We start from the raw sequence: 25,540 nt of genomic DNA, 5'->3' as shown, positions 1-25,540 counted from the left end.
CACATTGCAGATTGGTTTCGAACTCGGATAAGTTTGGTAGTAATGATTGCACAACATTGATGAACAAATTTGAACGTTCAGTAGTAAGCCATAAAATATCACCATTAGATATCACTTTTCCGTTCAGTAGAAATAAAACAGAACAGGTTGTGTCACCTATTGAACAAGTTTCGAATCGGCGTATATAGGCTAGGAGGAATGCTATTCAGAAAGGCAGCGCTTTAACTGTGGACGCGGAGTTAGAACAGTTATAAGACGGCGCACATTGCAGATTGTTTTCGAACCCGGATAAGTTTGGTAGTAATGATTGCACAACATTGTTGAACAAATTTGAACGTTCTGTAATAGACCATTGTCACCATTAGATATCATTTTTCCGTTCAGTAGAGATAAAACAGAACAGGTTGTGTCGCCTACGTTTGATCTAAGAAGTTCACACACAGGTGTTATACATTACCAATGTTAATAATAGGCCTAATGAAATAACTATAGATAACAACACGGACACTATAATGAATAATATCATCAAAAATATAAATTAGTGATTTAATTATTGCTTTACTTTAATCTGATTTTTAAATGTATAAAATGTCATAATAAAACAAACAATCAATCAACACATGTGTTCTACGGAATGTCAATCTGGTAGAATGTGGCATTAACGGTAGAATCCAGCCCTGCACAGTTAATTGCCGTTAAAGTTAAAAAGTAGTTGACATTCACTTCGATGTTATTCAGTAAAATGGCTTGTTCTGAAGTTTCGAGCCACTGGGCAACATCGGAAGCGCCATCCTGCTTTCCAAGAGATAACTCGTAGATTAGAGATGAATTGGATTGAAATGTTTCGTTCCAGTCCAGCTTTACGGTTCCTGCTGTAGGCCACGATATTTTAACGTCATCTGAGACAGAAAAGATTACCAATATGAAAGTTAATATTTACAACTAATGCATAGTATTTTAAAAATTGTCTTATGAAGTATTTGTTTTAAACAAACGAGATATTTATAATTGTTATATTAACTGTTTTGATTACTTACTGACAGTCAAAGGAGGAAACGGCTCTGTAGCAAACTCTGAAGCAACAGCTTTGCTGGTCATATTAACTTGATTCACGGCACGAACAAATACGGAATATTTAAAGTGGGCATTTAGAGATAGGCCTTCAATTATTGCGTGTGTATCATCTGACGTTCCACAGAGAACCCATTGATCAATGCACATCGATGAATTGGTTCCAATGCAGCACTAAAAAAAGACAAATTTGTATATTTATATGTTTGTTTAAACATCTGGGTATTCATTCGTTTTTAAATTAAACATGATGTTACGATGCTATCGATCACTATTTTTTCTTTACAATACCATAACATTAAACCATTCTATTGTGTGACATTCAGTATGGTACTATATACATACCATGTACCATTATAATCATTATATTATGATAATAAATGCTAATAATAAATACAGAATAAACGATAAATATGCATGTTAATGATTTATTAAATTGTTAGATAATATGTATTTAATGAGGAATATAAGTGGAAAATATGTAGATGAAAGATGAAAACAAAATAGTAGTGGATGATTATGAACAAAGAAATGTATTAAAAGATATTATGTAAAGAGATGAACAAAACAGATGATAAAAAAACATTTTTAATAGGAAAATGTGTATTATTAATTTATTTGTTGACCATGCACCTTTGAATCGGTGGCACTCATGTGGGGCGGTCTAAGAAACAAAACAGAAGAGAACATATTCACATGAATAACTAAATTATAACTAAACTATAACGATTTAAGCAACAATACAATACTAGAAATCGATCATTGGGAGTACCTTAAAGAGGACCGTTTCTCCCATGCAGAACTTAAATGTTTTGAACAACATTTATCAAATGAATCGCATGATTTATTAGAAAGAGGGACAGACTCTCTTCCCTAAGATAAAACTGATCTTGTTTTTCATCATTTGAATTTACAATCAATACAGAGGGTCATTTTCTAGGTTACTTAATTCTTCTTTTCTAATGTTGTCAAAAACTTTACAGTTCAAAATAAAAATAAATATTTTAAAATCCACCATTGTTTCATAGCGTGCAAACACTTGTGGTTTCATATGACCACTTACATGTTTTACAATCAAGGTGTAAAGTGTATGTTAATAATTTAGGGGAAAAGGGGGACTTTTAACAGCGATTTATTTTGTTTTTATCACAGTAAAACACCGAAAAGATTCAATTCCCGTTTTGGTATTAATTCTTTAAGAGTTCATTAACGCAGGATCGAGAACTTTTTTCTTGTTGTCCAAGTCTCGTATCGCAAAACTAGTAACTAATACTCAAAGCACTATGACTTTTGGCAGTAAATTTCAATATATAGTTCGCAAAAAAAGCAAACGCTTTAAATTCAGTCAAATACATTACTGGTAGAACGGGATTTATGATTCTCATGGTATTGTGTACATTTTATCTGAACCGTAAATTAAACCATCATGCCCATAGATGCGTTATCAGGTTCGTTGATTATGTTGAGTATGAATAAATTTACACTGATAATTGCTATAGGAACTAAATAATGATATCAACATTGGTTTATATAATTAGAACAACTTATCTGATCAAAACAGATATATTGTTTACATTGCTGTTATGGAGTGAGACAAACAAGACTAACTCGATAATAAATGACAAGTTTGTTATCAGTAACATGATTGAAAAATCAATATTAACTTATCCATAGAAATGCACGTAGTTTTGTAACTAATTATATTTAAATCTAGCAAAGCCACAATTTATCATCCAATTCTACGAATAATAGGCACAATACAATGATATATCACTCTAATAGTAACTGGAAGGGTGTGAAATGGGTTATATGAGATAATGTTATGACCAACTGATGACGACATAGGCCTAATAAAGACCAGATAAACATTTACAATATTTGCCAACATGGTGGGGTAAATATTACATTGTTTTATTGATGAACACACACCGTTGTATGTGTGCGATTCGATTAAAGAATTCGAGCTTTCTAAAGGTAGACTAAATAAAAATGCTTCGTGTGCGGCATATGAACTTACTTCATAGATAACAATATTTACAGGATCGTAGAAACCATCCCACCCGATTTCTACCTGAGAGGTATCTGACTGATAATATCCACGCTGCGTGTATGGAGATGGTGATGATATCAGTACACGAACATTAGCGTATTCAGCAATTGGTGGACGTGTTACTATAACAACACCATCAGAACTGCGTCTGGAACTCATTCCGGCGTTGTTGTGAAATTTCATGGTAGAAAACAATCGAACATTTTCGTATTTCGTGTCGTTCAATAAAGTTATTCCAAATCCGTCATCGCAATTTACTTCTCTGTATTCCTGGATATCCTCCGAATATGGATTATAACCTATTTATATGATGAAAAAAATTAAGAATTAATTTAGGTGTAATTTAGTAATATTATACAGCGTGTTACTCGTGTGAGTTTATTTTGTCTCTTAATGAAGCAATCATTGTAATTTCTTTTAATTAGATAAATAAGTGTAATACTATATTTTACTCTGTATATAAGTCTCTATTCTTTAATATGTCATATTCAATAAATAAAGAAATGGAAAAAAAAATCTGGTAGGCCTACAGAACAGTGTAACATCCTGTATTCTATATTTACGCAGGAATTATTTTGGCCTTGATGTTTGTGTTTCTATTGTTCATGTTTTTTCACGAGTAATTATTGTACTAAATTATAATTGTACTAATTAGGGTCTACTATGATTTTCGCATAAACTAACCTATTGCCCATTCGCACAAGTAAATTCCACTCTCCGCATCAAGTGCTGACCACGTGACTACAATATCATGATTAGTTTGAAAGTCAATATCATTAGACTCTAAACCATCATAGACAAAGTCAACAACAGGTTCAGTCATATCTATGGTAAGGGGCGCACTTATAACTCGAGTTGATAGGTCAGCTGCATTAGTAGCGATAACAGTGATGTATATTTTGACTCCATTTTGTAGAGTGATGTCACTGTTGATTCCTTCTTTTTTTGATCCAGTTGATTTAAATCCTTGCACCTGTGTTCCTCCTGGAATAGTACCTGTAAGAGTCATACACGTATCAAAGTTTATATTATAGAAAACATTTCCACAAATAGGCGTACAAATTCTTCATATCTTCAAAGAATCAATACAATTTCAGATGCTCAACACTATTATGGCTTTGTTGCAAGTAAAAGAGAACCAACAATTAATAATATTGCTATAAAATGACATCAAGTATACATGCAATGTTTTGTTTACCTATTGCCCAAGTGTAATCCACAATCGGGCTCTCGGGATCAATGAAGTGCCATATAGCATGTACCGATGACCAATCACGAATTATTTGAGTTTTAAACTGAATAGCACCATTCCCAACCACGTTTGAGGAGTGTTTGTTGTTGTCACTATACGAATATGTTGAAACCTATAGAATAATTTAAAAAAGTATAAAGTATATGTTTTAAATAGCATATTAATTGATTTGGGCCGCATAAAACAGTTTTATGAAAAATATATTTGCCCTTTTGTTAAACATAGGCCTACAAACAAATCAATTATAACTTCACGAATTGTAAAATTGGCCTTGTAGCACCACTTTTAAAACGTTATTTCACAACGCTCATTTAGCTTAACGAATGTATTAATCAATAGAACATTTTTTGTCATTCAGCAGGAAGAATTAAAGCATAAACTAACCGTTACATTGTCTAATAGCATCATACCAAATGTGCTGACTGTAGATAAGACAATGGCGCTTTCTGTATCTTCAGCCGTAAAGAAATATACATGCTTCTGCCAAATGTCGCCATTTTTGTCATCAACGTTGTCAGTGTTATATAACTTGAAAACATGATGTATACCGGGAACTTTGACTTCAGCTTCTTGCATAATCAAAGGTACTGATGATGACGTAACAAAATGAGTGTGAAACGTCAGCATGTAATGATGACCTGGTTCGGTTTTGACAGATTGAGTCAGTCCACCATGTACCAACACAAATAATATGCCATCTTGAGCTTGTTGTTCAGACGAATACACGACTATGCTAGAGTTTATTGAAAGATGCCAATCCGTTGGTAATAGTTCTTCAGATATCCAGTTAGGTGTATCTTCTACGTGTCCAATCCAAGGCGTAGTATGTAGACTGTCTTCAAATGAGGGATTCGTCAAAATATTTTCTCCATAATAAATAAGTTCTATGGGCACTGGTGGTGTTGTATCGACGACAAATCCATCAGATACGGCGATTGGCGAAACATGGCCGGCCGCATCGTAGCTTCTAACTTTTGCAAAATACCTGAGACCTTTTTGTTTGAAAAAAAGTAATGATTGATACAATAACCTTTATCTCTTTTTATTGTAGAATAAGTAAACGTTACGTAGTTTTCATTCATTTATTTAATGTTCCTGCTATGATAAAACGATTGATATTACCAATATGAAGTAAAGAACCCTCTCTGTTCAATTATTATATGTTTAAGTTAATGAAGTACCATATTTATAATTATAATGCTACTAAAAAGAATTATTAGTAAAAGAGACTTATTTTTCTTCAAAAAATGTTCTCACCTGTTGTAAGATTTTTGGAAAGATATGTTGTAGCAGAGTTACCGATCTTCACTTTCTTCCATATTTTAATGTTACACTCAGTTGGGCTTGTGGTTTCACCAATACAGGATTCAATATGACTTATGAAAGATTCAAAGTCAATGAATCCATGCCAAGACGTCTTGATAGTATTAGGTGATGACTGGTACTCGACATCATGGATTTCTAGCATAAACCAGATTAAAAATAATATAGCTCTACTTTGACACAGCCACTGCGGGCAACTTCACATAGTTTACATTGACATTTACTGGGCCTGTCCTATGAGATTTGTCCTATGGGGTTTCTGGCTCAGCTAAACTACGGCCTACCACTAGTTGTATAAACATTCTTTTATACATGTAAACGTTTTTGTGGAGCAGTTCATCTTTAGTTAACATCGAAAATTTTCAAAATGCAAATACTTTCTACAGAATATAGTTTTGTACGTTTTTCCTCTGTATATGTAACGATAAAACACATTTCTTTATAACGTACTTTATATTGAGAAGCAATATCGGAATGTTTTTGAAATATAAAATTATATAAATTCTGGACAATATCTTTGACACTAACGTCTAATAATTCAGCAAACATACCTTGACCATCAGTGACTGTTCCAGCAACCGGAGTTTGTAGATCAACGATAAACCCGTCAGATACAACTAAAGTATGGAGACCAGCATGGTTATATGCTCTAACGTTTGTAAAGTAACGCTGTCCGTTCTTTAGTGTTAAAGTTATGAAGGTATATTGCTCAATGTTTCCAGATATTTCTAAAAATAGTCTTACATCTTCTCCTAGAATATTGAAAACGCATAAGAATATTTATCGGGAAAATAGTTCATCGATATATAAAATAAGAAGTTAAACATATGCATATTATACACACATTAATGAACTTTATTTCGTCCGTTTTAAATTTAAATTTTTAAATAATTAGCAAATGAATAGCTAAATTGAAAATAGAAATAAAGCGTATGATTATAATATTGAGGCGTACTACTGTGTGTTTGTAAGCATGTCTAACTCACCACCTGGAAATGTACTGATTGACACTTCAAAGTGACTGATGCCTCCAGATTCATCACGAAATACGTTACGCCAAGAAACACTCACGTGGTCAGTTTCAGTCAAAAAGTCAGTGTCGACTGTGAATGTTTCGTTTATGTGTTCTTTAACCTAAATAATTATGTTTATATAATTTTAGTTTATACGCTAAAAACAGAGAAGATTGTAATGATATTATTATATACATAGTTGTATTTTGAAGGTGAAAATATTAATAGTAGGCATTAAGTTAGGTTTGCGGTACATACAAAGGAAGTAAATTAATTATTGAGAAAAAAGAGCTGTTGGGCTACAAATGTCTTCCATTGTATTATAATAATACTATAGCCAAATTCCAACACTACAGTAGGCCTACCAGTCATCCTGAAATTTTCTATAGTATAGTATCTAGAATTATTGTGCAATGTATTTGTTTTCCCAAGTTTGTAATATCGTTTATTCTATAAAGTGTGAAATCACCTAGAAGCTTACCTGCTTTGCGGAAAGTAATAAGGTAAGCAATAATGGACAAAAATTGTACAGAGAGACGAACAAAACATATACGAAATTTATCAAATCAAATCAAAATAAACAGAAAAGATAAAAAAAAATCATTAACAACAATGAAACGTAATAAGGTTTAAAAAAAGAAAAAATGCAACGTACAAATAAAAAAAATGTCATCATAGAATAAAAAAAGTCAACATTTATGAAACAGTTCTGTATAATAAAAAATAGAAAGCAAAAGAAGATGGTAACCTCCAAAAGGCAAGCCTGAGTGGGAGGAGTCATAATTAAACTAAATTATCAAACGGCATATCGGAGTAATAGTAAAGATAGAATAGAAAAAAGCTTTTAATCACCGTAATTCCTTTTATTGTTGTCACATCTGGAGGACGTACATCTACAGTAATTCCGTTTGACCGATAGATGGCGTAAGAGTCATAAGAATACCATGCTCGGATGTAGAAGTAATATAAAAAGGTTGGCGTCAGTAGTTTATCTGAAATGATTAGTTGATTGATTGATTGAAATTTATATTTTACTGGGTAACCTCTTCAGTAAAAGACTGGTCTCCCAGAGGGCCCTGTTGGTGATCAGTGGCTGTGATGTACTAATACACCGGGGTAACCCCCTACTCGTCTCGAAAGATGTTCTAGGTTCTTTAAAGTGCACACGAGCTAGATGTGTACACTGGACATACGGTTTATAGTCCTTATCCGAGAAGTGTGTTATAAGTGTACTATTATGTTTAAGCCTAGTAGGTACGTGACAGATACAAATAATAGAAAGTTTTAATTGTTAAATTTTTAAACTAACCAAAATATGTCATAGAATAATATTAATACCTTCATCGAGCATAAGAACAGCTGAAGTTTCTTGACCAACATCAAACCATACTTGATCAACGGCAGCATTGAATATTCCTTTTGGTTGCTTTGGTGTTGATGAAAAGTCACCCGCACTCCACTCATACCTTCCATTTAAATATAGATGTAATTAAATAATAATATTGAAACAATACACTAATAAAATATGTTTAGAAATAAAAAGACCAGCAAAATTAAACTTTATATTTGCTGTTAATGTAATTCATTGTTTGTAAATTCTAAAGATAGAATAATTATCCTGCTAATAATGTTGAGCTTTTTATGAAAATATGGCGTAATGTAATTGATAGTAATTAATGTTTCTATTAATCCAACTTCTATCGTTAGTCACACCTTGTTGCACACCACCAGTTACAAAATGTAAATTTAAAAACAAAATATTTACCTTTCCACTGTACGTGTAGAAGATGCATCAATTGACCAAGTCGCTGCTAACATACATCGACTTAAAGTATAGTTTACTTCTATGTTCTGATTGTCTGCTTTCAGAAGTTTTAAGTCAATGACATCATTCACTGTGACGATCGGCGTACTAGATTCTGTAAATTTTAAATATTACTTAATATAATTGATTTGCATCAGTAAATGTTTAGACTTAGAAATGTAGAGCCATAATGATTTGTTTGTCTTTTGAAACAGTTTAATAGTTTAACATTATATGTCATTTAATATACCTTCAGTTATATCCTGGCAATTAGCATTCGCTGGAGGAAGACAGACTTGGTTTTGGGGTGCACAGGTACAATGACCTTCACATGAGTAAGCTGAACACCTTCGTATTAGAACTAACGTTCCTTCATTTACAACACCAGATGAGACGACTTCAAATGCAGAGTGTGCTCGTAATGATGACAAACCAACCTTGTACCGATTGAACATTCATGTTATCATAAACTTATTCAAATAACATTAATAAATATTGTTTTAAGTATTAACATTTAAAAAACACTTAAAGTTTCATAATCGATTCTCCTACTACAGCCAACAATATGCACATATTTAATTCAACAAAAAATATAAATTTTGTAAGGTGAAATAATAATAACCAAAGAGTTGAACTTACCCCATTTACAGCCCAAAGCGAAATATAAAGAACTACATTTGATTGAATATCACCTTTTACCGGCACCGATGCTACAAACACTTCATCACCATCTACTACCACAGTGCTATTGTTAGGTATAACAACAATAGTTCCATCCTATATAAATTGTAAAAGTAATTTCTTAAGTTTAATGTTATATTGTGGTAATACATTTGTTGAGTAGAATAGATTATGTATATGGTTCGTAAGATTACTGAAGTCTAGTAATTAAAAAAGAAAGTACACGTTTATTACAATATTTTATCTGTGTTTTTATACTCACAGGAGATAAATCGGAAGCTGAGTAGCTGCTGCCAATCGTAAATCGGTACTGATTCACTCCGGAATGAGCATCCACAAAGCCAAGCCAAGCAAGATTCAAAATTCCATTACCCGGTGAGATTTGCCGCCAGGTCATCCACCCAGACTGGTGTCTATCTAGGTCAGCTGCATGATCAGTATCAATAGCAAACGTGCCAACCGTAGGAGGTGTTGAATCAACCTTTGAAGAAAGAAAGGAAGTATTTTGAAAGGTTAAAAATACTTGTTCTTTTGTACACATTGTTTATTCGTTATGAATAAGTATCGAGGTAACAATTTTCCTAAATTATTTCGAATGTAATATTTTAAATTAAAAAATTAAATTTAGTGTACACTAAATTAAAGTTTGTTTTCTTTACCAATATATGCTTAGATGACATTTCATTACAAAGTTCAGCACCATTACAGGCTACAACTTTGACTTGGTATCTACTTCCGTCATGAAGAGCTAGATCTGTTAAAGAATAATCAACTTCGGAGCCTGCGATCTGAAAAATATGAACATAAATGAATGTATCTTTCTTCTGTTAAATCATGAAGAGTTATTACTCCATGATTAATTAGTTAATGGATTGCTTCCTACAGTTAGGTTTTTGAGCTTTGAATGCATGACAAAATATAAATATTGCAAAATAAATATATCTTGTTTTCTGGCCAACACTAAAATCGGTTATATTATAATTACCTTTGTAAGTGGAACATCAACATCGCCATCATTATGTGTAAACACTGACAAGTATTGTTGCCTAATACCACTTTCACTGTCATCAAACTCCCAGTTTACTCGTAACACCGAATTCAATACCTGATAAAGACATTCATTTACTTAATAATCCAACATTTTCATTAGATTTTAATTTCATATTATTCTACATTAGGCAATGCAGTTCGTATTTTTGGCTAAAAATACTGGTCGTTTTATAAACTTACTCTACTAACTCACCTGAGTAGTTGAAACAGCAACTCCTGCCCTTGTTGACATTTCAATTGACTTGATTATTTTGGGCGGTGTGACATCAACTATGAAACCATCAGACGTTCTTTTCGCCGAAAGACCAACCTTATTATACGCTTTTACTGTCACAAAAATCTTCGTGTTTAATGGTAGATCAAAATTAAGAGTAGTAAATGCAGACTCCGATAAATGATGCGTCCGTACATCCAGGATGTCACTTCCGCCTGGTGTTGTTCCAGCCCACCATTCAAAATTAGACAATCCGGAGTGTGGGTCATTAAATCCCCACCAATGTGCCTCTAAGACACGTCTATAAACATCATAGTAAAATAAGCGTTGGCAGGGTTTGGATCAGAGATATTTGGAGATACATTTGTATTAACGTACAGTAATATTTATCACGCAAATACGAAAAAACTGAACTCGTTTAAAGACAAAAGCTGTACAAATAACATAATGAAGTATAGTAACTACATATACATATTAATCTTCTATAATTTTTTTTGTCTTTCATAAATCGTTAGGCTAAACTAACGAAATCCATTGTTAACATCCTTACTTCATACTTACCTAGAATTCTGAAAGTTTATGTCAGAACCAGAGCTGCCATCAAAAACAAATCCTGCTACCGGTGGAGAGTTGTCAATAAGTATTCCGTCTGAGATAACTTCAGTACACAGATCTGCCGCATCACATGCAGTGACGGTTGTATAATATACATGGCCAGCAACAAGATTCAAATAATTGACTCTTCCATCTATAGCATAAGACAGAAACAAAATGTGTTATAAAGTTACAAGTTTCAGAAGTTAAGAGGAATCATTGACATGAAACTAAATCATAAAGCTGTTCAGTGAAATTAAATTGTACCAACCTACCTGTTGCTAAACCAACATTTTGTTCTTCCATGACATCATCGCATCCAGGACACAGACCAACTTTCCAACTATAACCAATTACTTGTGTTCCGCGATCTACAAACCCACCCCAATTAGCAAAAATAGTGGATGTTTCTTGTTGGGTATCTTTGTCTTCTGGTGGCATGACTAATTGTCCATCATACACAAAACCAGCCGATGGTGGTGATGTATCAACAGTTACTGCGCCACTGCACATCATTGCAGATAACCCAGCTCCATTGTAAGCCTGTAACAAAGGTATTCCGTCAATATACAGTAGCTTACACTTTAAATAGAAAACTGTATTATAGAATCCTAAAGGATATATGTTATATTATGGTTATAATATTATACTTCAATTCTTGTTGTTTTTCTATTTCTTTAGAAATTCACCATAGCATACAATTTGTACTCTAGCATATGTGTACTCTTCTACAATTCGTAATATAAATACCGAACATTCAAATATATGTATATTTGTTTAGCACTCACGTAAATATATTTTAAGATAGAACACTTACATTATAACTCAATAATGTATGTATTGTATTGTGTTACCTTTACAGTAATGTAATAGTGATGCCCCTCTTGTAAATTGAGATCGTAGTTTTCGTTTGTAATTGCACCTTCTGATGTTGTCTTGGTATTTGGATACATGTCGGACCAAAATGGCTGTGAACCAATACTCCATTCGTAAGTAGATATTCCACTTTCATGGTCAATAAAAACACCATCCCAACTAGAAATCAAAAACTTGATATTAAAATATTATTCAATTACAGTATATTGAACTTATGAATAAGTGTATACTTTCGTTTAGTTTACCTAGCTTCTACATGAGACGTAGAATAGAAGACATCGCCATCAACAACAATGCTATTTTGTCCCAACACAGGTGGTGTACTATCAACTGTAATCCCTTGAGATGTTGCTGATAATGTTAACCCAACAAAGTCAGTTGCTATAAAAGTAATGTATTTTAATTACAAGATTTACATAATAAACGTAGGTGTAGCATGTGTTTCCAAAATGGAGTAATTAAGGTTATTATATTAACGTAATACTAAAGTGAATGATCTGTAAACTTGCATTGGAAATAGATACATTTCCAATTTTAAAACAATAATAGTAACAACTCAAACGTGGTTTTAAAAACAATAATAATTATACTATGCTATAATTACTAGAATATAATTACCTTTAATTGTTGCGTAATATATTCTGCCGTTTATAAGATTCAGATTATGAGCAATGAGATGTTCGGTAATTCCAACTTTTACAAAATCAATGACGTCAATTCCTCCAGGATATGTGCCTATAAAGTTCACAATTTAGAAACTGTATTTAGAAACATAATTTCTCTAATAATTTCAAAAATGGTTTATGAGCCATAAAAAACTACAATGCAAAACAACATTCGGGTAATTTAAATGTTTTGCCATTTTCATGCCCCGTACCCATATTTTAAAATCCTGCTAGATGCGTCACTCTTAATACGGATTGTCTAATGTGACTGACGCTTTTCTTTCATGATCATTAGTGCCACATTGAAAAACGGGTGAATAAGATATAAATACATAATTTACAATAATTTACAGATATATCATAATAATATATTCATGGCTTACCAAGAGAGTATTCGTAATACTTTATTCCAGAATGGTGAGGTGATGTCCCATGCTCTTCCACGTCAACAAAAGAGTCCCAAGTAATACTTAAGTCAGACATTGAATGCTATAAATAATTATTAATAAAATGTTCAACATAAAAATACTAACTGAAATTTCAATGATTTTATGTAATGTATTCATAGGCCCTAGTAACTCTCTAGTTTTAGTCTTCCTTGTCCATTCTGGTCAAGGCAATCAGTACTATTCTGAAACACATAAATCTCAACCATTTTTTCGACAAAACTAATACAACGTATCGTACCTGATACCTGTCTCCTTTTTTCCAACCTAACCAAACATCTCCTTGCGTTGGAGGTGTATGATCAATCACAACGCCATCACTACATGAGGACAACTCTGGTAAATATTCTGTCCATTTTTCATGGTATTTTGTTGTTTTCTCGGCATGTATACAGATGAAATATTTTGAACCGTGTTTAAGGTTAAGTTCATCAACGTTAATATACTCAGCATCTACAAACAAGATACCACGACAATGAAATGTATATTTTACAAGTCTTAAACAAAATATTTTCTTTTTTTATTTCCTGATACGAAATAAATTATGTATTCTTATTAATATCAATATCATGTTAGTACTTGTATTCAATATAAATAGCAATTTGTATTCTTGAACAACGTCATTACCTGTTTCGCCACATTTAATTGTGTTGGGGTGAGCACATGGTTTAGTTATATGTTCGAGATCAAAGTCGGTCGTAAATTCCAACGGTGATACACCAATTACAGCCCATTCATAGGTTAAGTATCGAAGTGTTGGCCAGACAGCATGTAAAGATGTTTTCTGCAAACTATAGTCGACGTCTTCTTTCTCCCATAAGTCATTCTCTTCAAGTTCAACATTACCTAAAAAAATCAAATTATATTGAATTCAATAAGTATGAGAACTTATAATTCATCATCAGTATACCAGAATGATTATTGATTATTGCAATATTAATATTAACTAATTTGACAATACATTTTTTTGTATTAAGCTACCAAATTATAATGCTAGTGGATTGTTTTCAATTGTTATTTTGTTCAGTATGTATACGTACAATATTTTTTCAGATGCATATTTTTATGTTTTCCAATACAAATTACTTTCTTAATTTATGCGTATAATATTACCGATAGCATCGATGACAAAATTAGGATTTGCTTCCTGTGCTTTGTCACAATCCCAGAGTTCAGTTGAGGTTGTTGATGAAAGTCCTGCTTTATTGAAACCTCTGACAAGCAATTTTATACAAGTAAACGTTGATGTGTTAAACGTCAATTCTGCTTGGAATGTTATCTGAAATAAAAGTATAATTAAACATTTTACCAATGACTATTAAAACTTGTGTAAAAACTTTTCCTTTCTTAATGGTGTTGCAAGCTTCTTTCTTCTTCTGTTGTTTTTTTTTTGCTATCGGTATTGATAAAAGACTACAATCGCCATAACATCGGCAAGGGGTTCGAGGCTCACTCACTCCATGGTTCTCGTGGTAGAGTCTAGCTCGTGTGCACTTTAAAGAACCTAGTACATCTTTTGAGACGAGTAGGGGGTTACCCCGGTGTATTAGTACATCACAGCCACTGATCACTAACTGGGCCCTCTGGGAGACCAGTCTTTGACTGAAGAGGTTACCCAGTATAAATATAAATTTCAATCAATCAATTTCAATCAATCAATTTCTATAAATCAATTTCAATCAATCAATTTCAATCAATGTTACTGTTTTTCTTACTTTTCATGAATTTTTTAGTTGAATCATCAATTCATTCATAGTTTATGTTACTACTTTATGCTTGTGAGAAAACAACAAAACAATTGCGATAATCCAAACACTAATCATGCATTGACTAATAGAATCAATGAAGACAGTATATCAACTTACTTTTAAAAGATTTATCAGACAAAATCTATAAAACCGTTAACGGTGTAAAAGCATTAAAATACTGTAGAATAAGGAAAATTAAAGACAAGATGACTACTTATAGGAAATCATTAAATAAAATTATTGTTTGTTATTACCATTTCGTCACCTTCATACATATCAACTACTTGTTGCCATGGTAATATCATTCCATTTCCTTCTTCACCATTTGTTAAAGACCATTCATAATGATCCATAGTATCAATGCTTAAGGATTGTTGGAAAGCATCCTGATAAAATGGCTCAAATGCGACTTCAATGTGTGTGTCACTCTTGTAAACGAGCTCCACGTAAACTCTGCTTGCAGTAGGTGGTACAGACAGTACCCAGGATCCGTCAGTGAAAAGTGGATTAAAACATATATCGGAGTTGCAAAATTCTACTTTTGACCTATAGTGTCCACCATATTCAAGTTCTAGACCAGATGTCAATATGTGACTAACGAATCCGAGATTCTCTGGACCATCGAGTGTTTTCCAAATTTGGTTGTTGACTATAATAAAAGAATTGTTTTAATTGTAATGTTTTGTTTCAATCGTATACTATAACGGGCAAATGTAATAGTAATTTAATTTAATAGTATTTATAAATGAAAATTACATATGTTCACTTACCATCGACCTCTTTTTCCAAAGTCCAAATAATGTGTGTAATCAAAGACGTCATGTTGTTTGATATTTGCCAATGCAAACTGTAACTTGATGTACTACTTTGGAAATCAACATCTTCAACGCAGGAACCTGTTGAAGAAATGTTTACCAGTATGAAAATGTTCCAATGTATGTTAATAAAGGCAATTTTAGATTTTATTTGTATTCATTTCAATCTAGGAAAATATTTACCAATATCTGAACATGGTTCTCCGTCAGCAACTATTGTTCCGTAAATAAATGCATCCTTAGGAAGAACATTCACGCCATCTGAACTTACATTGACACTTCCGGCAGAAGATGTAGCGATGATAGTTGTATAATACATCTCGTGTTAAGAAAAAAACAAAATATTTACATTTATTCATTATTGTATTGTAAGTTAAATTTAAAAAAAATCAACTACAGTAAGTAATTCTTCCTCCTGCCCAGTTTAATGTTAAAGTTAAACTCTAGGCTGTTTACTGCTATTATATGAATATGGGTTTTATTTGTGTTTTTCTCTTTTTACATATCTAAAAAACGACACTTACCTTAAAATACAAAAGATTTAAATTCTTTATTTCAAAGTAGTCCAAGTAACCAACGTCTACTAGTCCTTTAGTGACGTCACTATCTTCTGGATTTGTTCCAACGGCAACTTGGTAACTGACATCATCGTGTACACTTTGGAAACCATACCAATAGACTGCTAAGGCATCTGTCTCACTTTGACAGTCGATGTCAACGTAACTCTATGAATATTTAAAAAAAAATTGGGCTCTTAATAATATTTTATTTGTCACCATTGTTCATGTGGATTTAGCTGCAATAAATTTTTCATACGGTAACAACCTTAAATGTGTTAAGTATTGCTTGGAATGAGTCTTCTTACCGCAAATGGAGTTGGTGCGGTCTGTCTAACTGAGATATCAAACACAACTCCAAGTGTTGGAAGAGCGTTGTTATGATAGTACGGATCAGAGACACCGATAGTGGAAAGGCCGGCGACGTTGATTGCTTTGATCGACACGAAGTAAAGATGGTTAACATGAAGTTCCCAATCCAAGTCTGAGAGTGGTATAGCTGTACACAACTTGGTAGCATCAAACGTACATGGACTCATTGTGTTGATTGGTTGAAATGGAAGAAGCTCAGATGTGCCTTTAGAATGTCCTTTTGATATAAAGTAAACATAACATTCTGTCAAATAAGCCTATTGTGCCAAATATAAAATACAATCGTCATTACGATTGACAGAATTAAACGTGGTAACTTTATGTGGTCAATTTTGTGTTAATTATCTATTTTCCGTATGGATTTCTTCTATAAAATAGTTAGATCCAGTTAAAATGCTATGCCTTAGTTTAAAAGTGCTTACCAACAGCGACATGATATGTAAGAGGTTCGTCATCTTCTTCGTCAATAAAACAATCAGAGTTCCATTCAGCTAAAAGATATTCTCCAACAAGGCTGACGTATATTATATCAGTGAAAGAGGGCGGAGTAACATCAACAATGATTGGACCAATCAACTGAAATATAAACACAATACAGCAAGGTATAGTAAATGTTGTTTGTTGACAACATACATATTAATGACTATAGTTGACAAACAGGCATTGTTTAGATGGGGAAAGATTGTAATGTTGTTGAATAATTAGTACCGGAATTTGTCATGCTTATTTATTTATTTATTTACTCTGCTCTATAAACATCACTTATACCTATATTTTATATTTTAATACTCAATGTGACGTAATGGCATATATTAATACATAACTATCAGTGACTGAATGACTTTAAAAGAAAGTTTACCCTTGTAGTGGCAATCTTTGCTCTGTTTATTGCTTTTAAGACAATGTAAAATGCCACACCTTCACCAAGATGAGGGTGATACGTTTTAAACATCGGATGAGATCCTGTCGACTTAAATGGCATCAAGTCTGGACCAACATCAGAAGGCGTACTTGATAAACCAACCGAATAGACGAATATCTCACTTTCATTGTCTGCTCCATTCCACGTGAAAGATAACTGAAATTACAAAAATGTAATCGTGTGAGGTTAGATTAATCCTTCTATGGTATAACTGCAAGTTGGAACAATGACTGAACATAAATACTTTCGCAGATATTTTAAAGATACAGTAGTACTCACATATCTGTCCTCTCTCAAGTATAAAAACATTGGTAATGGCTTGTTCTTCAAACACTCTAAATCACTGATCATGTTGATTGTACCATTTGAGAATAGAACTGGAATCATTGATAATGTTGCTTCATCGATTTTGCGAGAAGAAGAACTATAAGATAAAAACATCGTCAACTATGAAGCTACATAAAATTAGAGTTACCATACTATAGATTAGCAACTACGATCCATGCGTACGTCTGACGTCATCAGGGAAGGGCTTTATTAATATACATTTAGGAATTATCAAGTTGAAATCAAGAAATTGGGTAAAACTTACCTGCATTCTTCTGATGGACTCTCGACAAGTGATCTTTTCAGGTCCGGACTGATAAACCAAACTGTCGAGTTATCATCGTTGATAGTTACAAGTCCTGGTCTGATGTACAGGTTTTCTACGATTACGTCTCGTAGAGTGGGTGGTGAACTGTCAACTGTTACACCATCCGAACATACTGGATTGGATGGGTCAACAGCATTGTTGAATGCAACAACAGTACAGTAGTACTTTCCTGGAGATGATGCTGTCCACGTTGCAAATTTTGAAGTTGTTGTAAAAATTGTCTTCAAACAAAATTGTTAGATAATAATTATCAAGCAGAACATATTTAAATTTAGCTTTAGACTTACATTTTTAGAACCGTAGTAGATACTAATGCTATTAGTTATCAAGAAAATGCGAAACGAGAAACAGAAATCTTACTTAATGTTAGTGATAAAATTCAATATGACTTACCATATTTGTATTATAAAAATCATCAATTGTTAAGCAGTTGTCACTAATACCATATTTATAATATTTGATGCCACTTTCCTTGTCAAAAAATCCAGACCAATGTGCATTAATTTTTAATTCTTGCTGAAAGTCAATCTCATTTTCTCCAGATATACCTTCACTCACAGTACCCTCATGCGGAGGAGATGTGTCAATAGTTATCTAGTGTAAAGCATTTTCAACATTTTATTTTTATTTATTTTAAACAAAGAGAAGCTCTTAAACCAATGAAAATCTAAAAATGATTATTTTTAAAGGCAACCAAAATTCGAACTCTTATGGATCTACAGACTTACAATGATATCATTTTTATGTGCTAGGCTATACGTTACTAATTGTTTATAGTACAGTATGTCACGTCATTTGTATTATTAATCATTGCTATTATTTATATTTTTTCGGTGAACGTCTACTGTATAAGTCTTGCATTATTTGATTAGAAACGCTCTTGAATAACAGAGTATTAGGTTAATGCATGGTAGATTCCAAATACTGCAAATAAATCCGATTAATAACATACCTTTCTTGTTAAATTTGTCACAAGCATTGCGTAATTTGTCACCGTAATCTTCAAATAAATCTCCTGATCATGTTTTACGTTGCTAATGTTCATTCTGCTCAAATCTGGTTTGAAGCTGTAGTTGATTCCGTAACAATCTCCTTTCGGAATACATATGCAATCCGGTGGATGACAGGTAAGTGGGTCCTACATATTTAGAACACCAGCAGGAACATCAATAACAAAGGAAGAACAAGAATAAAAGAGAGTATGTCAAAAGGAAAAAAAAAAGATTTTAACGTAGCATTTGGATATGGATAATTGAAGTCTTAGTTTAATTGTCTAATGTTCTTAATTTCGTGAATAATTCGACATTATTTATCATTTCTTACACTGATATGGTTGGCACTGAGATGATCTGAACCAAGGTATATGCTAGTACCTTCATGCATATCGTAAAGTTCCCAATGTATAGTTTTAAGACCGCTGTGCGCATCAAACGATTGGAATTCAAAACTAAAAGAAAATAGAACATTCAGTATATTATTCGATTAAAACAAATTGACGTAAAAGTGTAAATATGTTAAGGAATACAAATATTTAGTTATGTCTGCAGCAATAACGTTGACGGAATAAAATAATAAGTTATTGATGCCAATGGAATGAGAAATATATCTGTCACTTACTTCATTTCAAGCAAATCTGCCGAATTATGCACTGCAATACTTCTTTCACCGTCTTTTGATAAGAACAGATCGTCAATGATTGCTTCACTGGAGTCAACGTGAACCTTGACCGAGTCAACTAATGTATTCCCCATGATGTCAGTCCCTCTAACCCAAAATGTTATTGAATCACCGTCAATACGAGGAATATTGTAAGACTCTGAGGTAGATAGCCCAACATCACTCCATGCACCTTGATTACAGCTTGAACATCCACTATGATCCAATGAGAACGTATCCTCGAACTTTACAACGCCTAATTTATTTGGTATGGCATTTCTCCCTCTAGTGCCTGTCCATTGGTCATATTCTGAACAAAAAATTAAATTGACATCAAATTATAATATTTTTCTTTGCTGACCACTAATTTACGCCTAATTAAAGTCAACTTTCTGGTTGATACTGTAGTTATTTGATATTATATCAGTTTTTTTCTTTCGTTTTCCCTACATGATTATTTCATTGTATTTATTATCCTGTATATTATTGTGTATTCTGGAATTAAATTGAATTGAAATAAAAGAAAAGAACAATTAATTAATGACAGTTGTATTTTAATTTTAATACTAGACAGCAGACTATTTGCCTAATTAATTCTAACGCAAGTATTCGTTGACTCAAATTTTTTTTAAAACAAAATCTTCTTTTCTATACTTACCTGATAGTAATTCAGAGCTAAAGTAGTCTCCAATTTCATTCAGCAGTTTATTCACATTATGGAATTCATTTATGTAATGATTAGTCCAATCTACAAGTACATTTGACTGTAGATCAGTCAGCCATTCAAATCCAGTATCCGGGGAAGCTGATGTCACCTGTAGTACCGTGTCTTTTTTAAATGTTACGTTGTGGTTGTCATCAAATAGAATAAACCGCCGAGCGAGTTGTACATTTCCCGCCAAATCAAAAACTTCTAGCACAACTGAATACAAACCTGAAAATAGAGAGTCTCGTCAGTATATCAGAAATGAATAAAAGGGTATTTTTGAAAGGAAATTGAGACTCAATAGACTTGGGCAAAAATACGGATCTTCTTGAGCCGTTCCATCAATCACCAATATCGTTTATTTATTTCAGTGTAACATTATATTGAGTAACAAAATAAAATCAGTCAGTTATCGAACCAAGTATAAGGAACAGAAAACGTTTGTATGTGATTACAAAATCGAGTGGAGCCACAGACATGCGCAATGAAATTATTATTTAGACGTAATACATAGGCCTAATACATACCCGGATGAGGCAACGTGATGTAAGTGCCTCCATTGCTGTCACCAGTTGCAACCGGATTTCCTGTAAGAACTTCTTCTAGTTTATCATTGGATTGTACTGACATTTGTCTAATCTCATACCGATATCTTTTGATATCAGAATCCGGATCAGTCCATCCTGACCAACTCACTGAAATGTTTCCCTGTCAATTAGAAGAATATACATACTAAAAGAGAATCTTCTCACTAACTACTAATGCAGATGTTTTATCAAATGGTTTCAGAAAAGAAATACCTCTTTTGTAACATCTTTTCCACAGTTAAATGTCTGCAAAGAACAAGAAGTGGTGACTACACAATGAGCTGGGTCAATAAAGTCAAAAATATAATTCCCGTTTCTTCTGAGAATACGGCCATTGTAATAGCGATTGGATTGTACGTTTGTGTCACGGTCAACGACTGTTACATATCCACCATTTTCCACCTCTATATCAATAGTCATTCTACAAATAAAACATGTGAAATTACCTAATTAGAAACACACAACGTACACGTTGTACATATAAAATGTTGTACAGAAAAAGTTGAATTGAATGTATTTCCCACTAAAAAGCTAAATTGTTTAAAAGATAAAAAGTGTCGTCTGCTGCAATATTTACCTATCACCTGTAGTTAGTGTCCATCCTGTTAAATCCAACGTATCCATACCGACACAATGGTAGACATTTTGTTCCGGAGCAGTTTTATCAGCTGAATCACTACATGGAATCCTGGCAACTTCTTTAGAATTTGTATTACCTGAAACATTGTATAAACATGAATAAGAATAAAAAGCAACATTGTTCCACATATTTATACAGGTTAAAATGTAAAAGTGTGACACATAAAAATGAATGATATCCTCTACATAGTCGCTTCAATTTTTATTTCTATTTTCATGACTTAGATTATTTACTCGTAAAAATAGGTTATTCTTTATGTGTGTTGTTTAAATGTATATTAACAATAGAGGTAAAATTGATGATTATAACTACCCTTATTGTATATTGTCGCTACGGTTACACCTCTAATCATTCCAAGCGCAAAGCCAGATATATACGGTGGACGTGGTTGTACGTTTGGTTGAGTGTAAGAACTTCTCCAATCATTCTCTATATTGGTTAAGGTTAACTGTCGAACGTAGGATGTATGTCCACTATCTACACATTGGAGTTCTATCGTTCCACCAGATGTATCATGAATCTTTGAAAGACAGTAATCCATGGTAGGTGTTGCAGACGATGTCACTGTTAAAGACATTATAAACAAATAGATGTAGTTTATGTTGAAGAACTAATAAAGACAACTTGACTTTCCATAGAAACTATTGTTGGATAATTTATTGGAGTAATCTTACTTGTTCTACAGTCAGATCCGGAAAAGCCTGCTGTACATGTACAACTCTTCTCTCCATCTGGACAAGTTCCTGGGTAGCAAAGTGTGCTGCTGCTTCTCCATGAACAATTTTCTATCAAATTATAGGTTAATACAAGATACAATAAAATAGTAGGCTGGTTTTCAAAAACAATTAGGTACTTAAAAGGTGACTTCTAATTATTGAGTGGGGCGGGCATGTACATGGAACAGGAGTACATGAATAGTAATCTTGCAACATATGCAATATCTCTATGTATTAAAACTAACTTGATAATATCAACAGTACCTTCACAAACAGTATTCTTATTTAGGTAAGCTTGCCCCTTTGCCGTTCCATAGTCACCATTACATTTCATACATACTTGGTTACTAGATGTTGTACAACTTCTTAGATCACAGTTTTGTATTACAGTACAGGCTGTAAAAACAAAACACACGTATTTAATCAAAATTATTTGATTTTGAAATTGTAATTATGTAAGACAATAATGTTGTTGATTACTCTAATACTAAATTGAATTGGCCAATTACTGACTTTTTATATTGACGCTAGGCCTACTTATTTACTGCCATACTCAATATTGTGTGCAACCATGCTAGAACTAGTGGTTACAGCTATATAGTATTGTATATACAAATAAATCTACAAATCCACAGACATGTATGTAAAATACAAACATCGGTTGATCTGTGATCCTTAAGTGTAATGTACTAGGAAAGAGTGAAATTACACAGAGACGTATAGAAGTAAACTCAAAAGGTAGTAGTTCTCATGGTGATGATACTAACATTATGAACACATCATAGAGACTGTGATATGTATAATAGCTGAGTGGAAGTAATTATACCTACAGAAGATAACACAAAAATAATGATACATACCAGGACACGATATTCCAGAAGCCAAATAATACTGACTGTTACAGGATGAGCATCTGCAACTACGAGGGCTCAGGTTAAATGATAGATCTTTGCAGTTGCCAACATTACAATCTGTTAGAAAATACAATGTTTAGCAATAATGATCATTATTAATGTGGCCCAAATTATAATTAGAGTAAAACATACATCAAACCTAAGAACTTACAGTAGGTTGGGACACGAGAAAAAAAAACATATTTTGTGTATACCATGTTTTACCATGTTAAATTGGCAATCCATATTTGTGACATTATTTGTAACACTGAAAATCCTGTACTACACCTACATGCTGTTTTGCAGACATAGCCAATCTTAACGTTGTCATTACATTCCTCATCATTCCAACGGTAGTTAGATTTCTGCATCTTAACACAATCAGCATCGTGCCAGCGTCCGTCTAGATTAGGTTGACCAGAAGACCAATAACTAACAAAAATATTATAAAGACATAGTAATTATCAATAATTAATACAGAAGTAAATTTTCAGTGTGAAACTTTTTTTATTACGACAAAGTAGACCTATTACGAAGATTGCATGGTGTATTTTGAAATTCGTTAAATTCAACAAATTTCCACCCAATTCACAATACTGTTTACATTTGAACATTCTGAATGTTAAATGCTAACGAATTCCGTGACTTACTGCACATTATCATGTGTTCCATCTTTCCAATAATAATCCTCGTCATCATCTTCTGTCATACCAATCCATGCATCGGTAGAAATTAACTGTCCAACAAAAGTCTGATAAAAAAGTGCAGTAAGGTAAAACAGTGAAAATGACTAACAAAAATCTACACAATATGTATAATTAACAAAAAAAAAAGAAAGAAGAAAGAAAGAAAAAAAGCATGAAAGAAAGAAATGTCAACAAAAGTACACAAAATAAACAAATTAATCATTAAGCATATAGGATCTCTCCAGATATTTTATATAGAAATGAATGGAGATCACGCGTACGATATAGATCTGGTAAATGTTAGCGAGTAGTATGGTGTGTGACTTTTGATCAGTTAACTTACGTTTTCACCCGATGAATGTATAGATACAATGTCAACCCCAGAGCCCTTTCCTCGACAGCCGCTCACACCCGATCCCCAATACACACGTGACGTAATGTGTTGGTAGCAATACGAACCATAGCCACTCCATCCAGATGGGCAAACGGACTTGCTATCTAAAGTGGAAATTGCCGATAAGGATAGGTACAAAGGAAACTTATTGAATTGTTTGAAAAACTAAAAGGCAAGATAACCACAAAAATGGTTGTTTTATACAAACAGTTTTACGATCGCATTTTCTCGTGTAAAAACATAATCATGTTTGTCTGCTTGTTAAGTTTATTTCAATTCAATTCAATTCAATTTCTTTATTGCTGCAAATGCCATCAAGGGCTAATATCCGCTTAAACATACTACATCATACAAACATACATATTTACATTTAGAATTGTTGTTGTTGTTGTTATTATTATAATAATTATTATTTATTATAATTGTTATAATAATCTATGTTACAATATTGGGTATTCAAATAGGCCTAGGGGTGATCAAGACATCTGAAAGACTGACAAAAATCACATCCCCGTCGTTTCTAAAATTTAAATAATTAGAATTTAGAATGCTGCATTTATTAATTTATTATTATTACATAAAGTGTATTTAACTCGCCTCCTAATCAGAGGTCCACTCTAAATGAGATTACAATTATGTGATCATGATTATGATTATAATGTAATTATTTGTAACATACTCTCATCACAATCTACATGATGTACATTTTGTTTTTAATAAAGATAATGGTGAAGTAATGTTACTTAGAGAAATTGACTTTTCTTCTTACTTTGCCGCGCCTCTTATCAATCAACTAAATTTGTAGTAAAACATTTTCACTCATTTTATTAATATTGGAGGAACTCTATTAATAGTTAAAGAAAACAGAATTCATGACAGTTGTAATGGTTTAATTATAAAAACAATTATCTGTAATGTATTTCCACAATACCAGCATTAGTGCAAGTTAATATGTCTAGGTTGTGATTGTCGAATGTTTTTTTGTTGTGTATTATGTTTTATTCCATAGATATACTACTGTAGTTACAACCGGAAATAAATGAATCTCCACTGTAACAACATTTCTTATATTCGGTGGAGTGAGATATAACAATTAGTTGCACGTAGCCCTAAATTAATATAAAATCATAACTTACCAGCAATAAGTACGCCAT

General features: G+C 32.7%; 1 protein-coding gene across 1 annotated transcript; it reads right to left on the bottom strand.

The window, feature by feature from the left end:
* Positions 1–627: 627 nt before the first annotated feature.
* LOC140052504 (uncharacterized) lies at positions 628–25,540 on the bottom strand. Its single transcript, XM_072098110.1, has 52 exons — positions 25,523–25,540; positions 24,336–24,551; positions 23,957–24,057; positions 23,599–23,738; positions 23,274–23,384; positions 22,678–22,809; positions 22,372–22,482; positions 22,010–22,261; positions 21,635–21,773; positions 21,271–21,478; positions 20,998–21,178; positions 20,423–20,698; positions 19,726–20,074; positions 19,432–19,555; positions 19,061–19,246; positions 18,502–18,702; positions 18,046–18,329; positions 17,733–17,877; positions 17,391–17,609; positions 16,954–17,107; positions 16,468–16,748; positions 16,127–16,327; positions 15,786–15,921; positions 15,558–15,683; positions 15,042–15,436; positions 14,153–14,318; positions 13,667–13,885; positions 13,281–13,492; positions 12,977–13,082; positions 12,547–12,663; positions 12,174–12,309; positions 11,907–12,087; positions 11,328–11,634; positions 11,020–11,206; positions 10,438–10,759; positions 10,180–10,299; positions 9,854–9,982; positions 9,457–9,675; positions 9,153–9,290; positions 8,764–8,950; positions 8,475–8,628; positions 8,048–8,175; positions 7,562–7,701; positions 6,683–6,830; positions 6,248–6,448; positions 5,631–5,834; positions 4,758–5,365; positions 4,320–4,485; positions 3,806–4,117; positions 3,089–3,420; positions 1,038–1,245; positions 628–899 (listed from the first exon to the last, which is right to left on the bottom strand). The coding sequence occupies exons 1-52, from the start codon at positions 25,538–25,540 to the stop codon at positions 628–630; spliced, it is 10,305 nt and encodes a 3,434-aa protein (XP_071954211.1).

Source organism: Antedon mediterranea, chromosome 6 (genome assembly GCF_964355755.1).
Source record: "Antedon mediterranea chromosome 6, ecAntMedi1.1, whole genome shotgun sequence".
Lineage (NCBI taxonomy): Eukaryota > Metazoa > Echinodermata > Crinoidea > Comatulida > Antedonidae > Antedon > Antedon mediterranea.
The sequence above is the reverse complement of the archived record's forward strand: the minus strand, read 5'-3'. Positions and strand labels throughout refer to the sequence as shown.

Coding starts and splice junctions, on each gene's coding strand:
- LOC140052504 (XM_072098110.1), bottom strand. Junction 23,739..23,956: donor GGAACACATGATAATGTGCA/GTAAGTCACGGA, acceptor TATTTTTGTTAG/TTATTGGTCTTCTGGTCAAC. Junction 16,749..16,953: donor TACATATCATGTCGCTGTTG/GTAAGCACTTTT, acceptor TTATATCAAAAG/GACATTCTAAAGGCACATCT.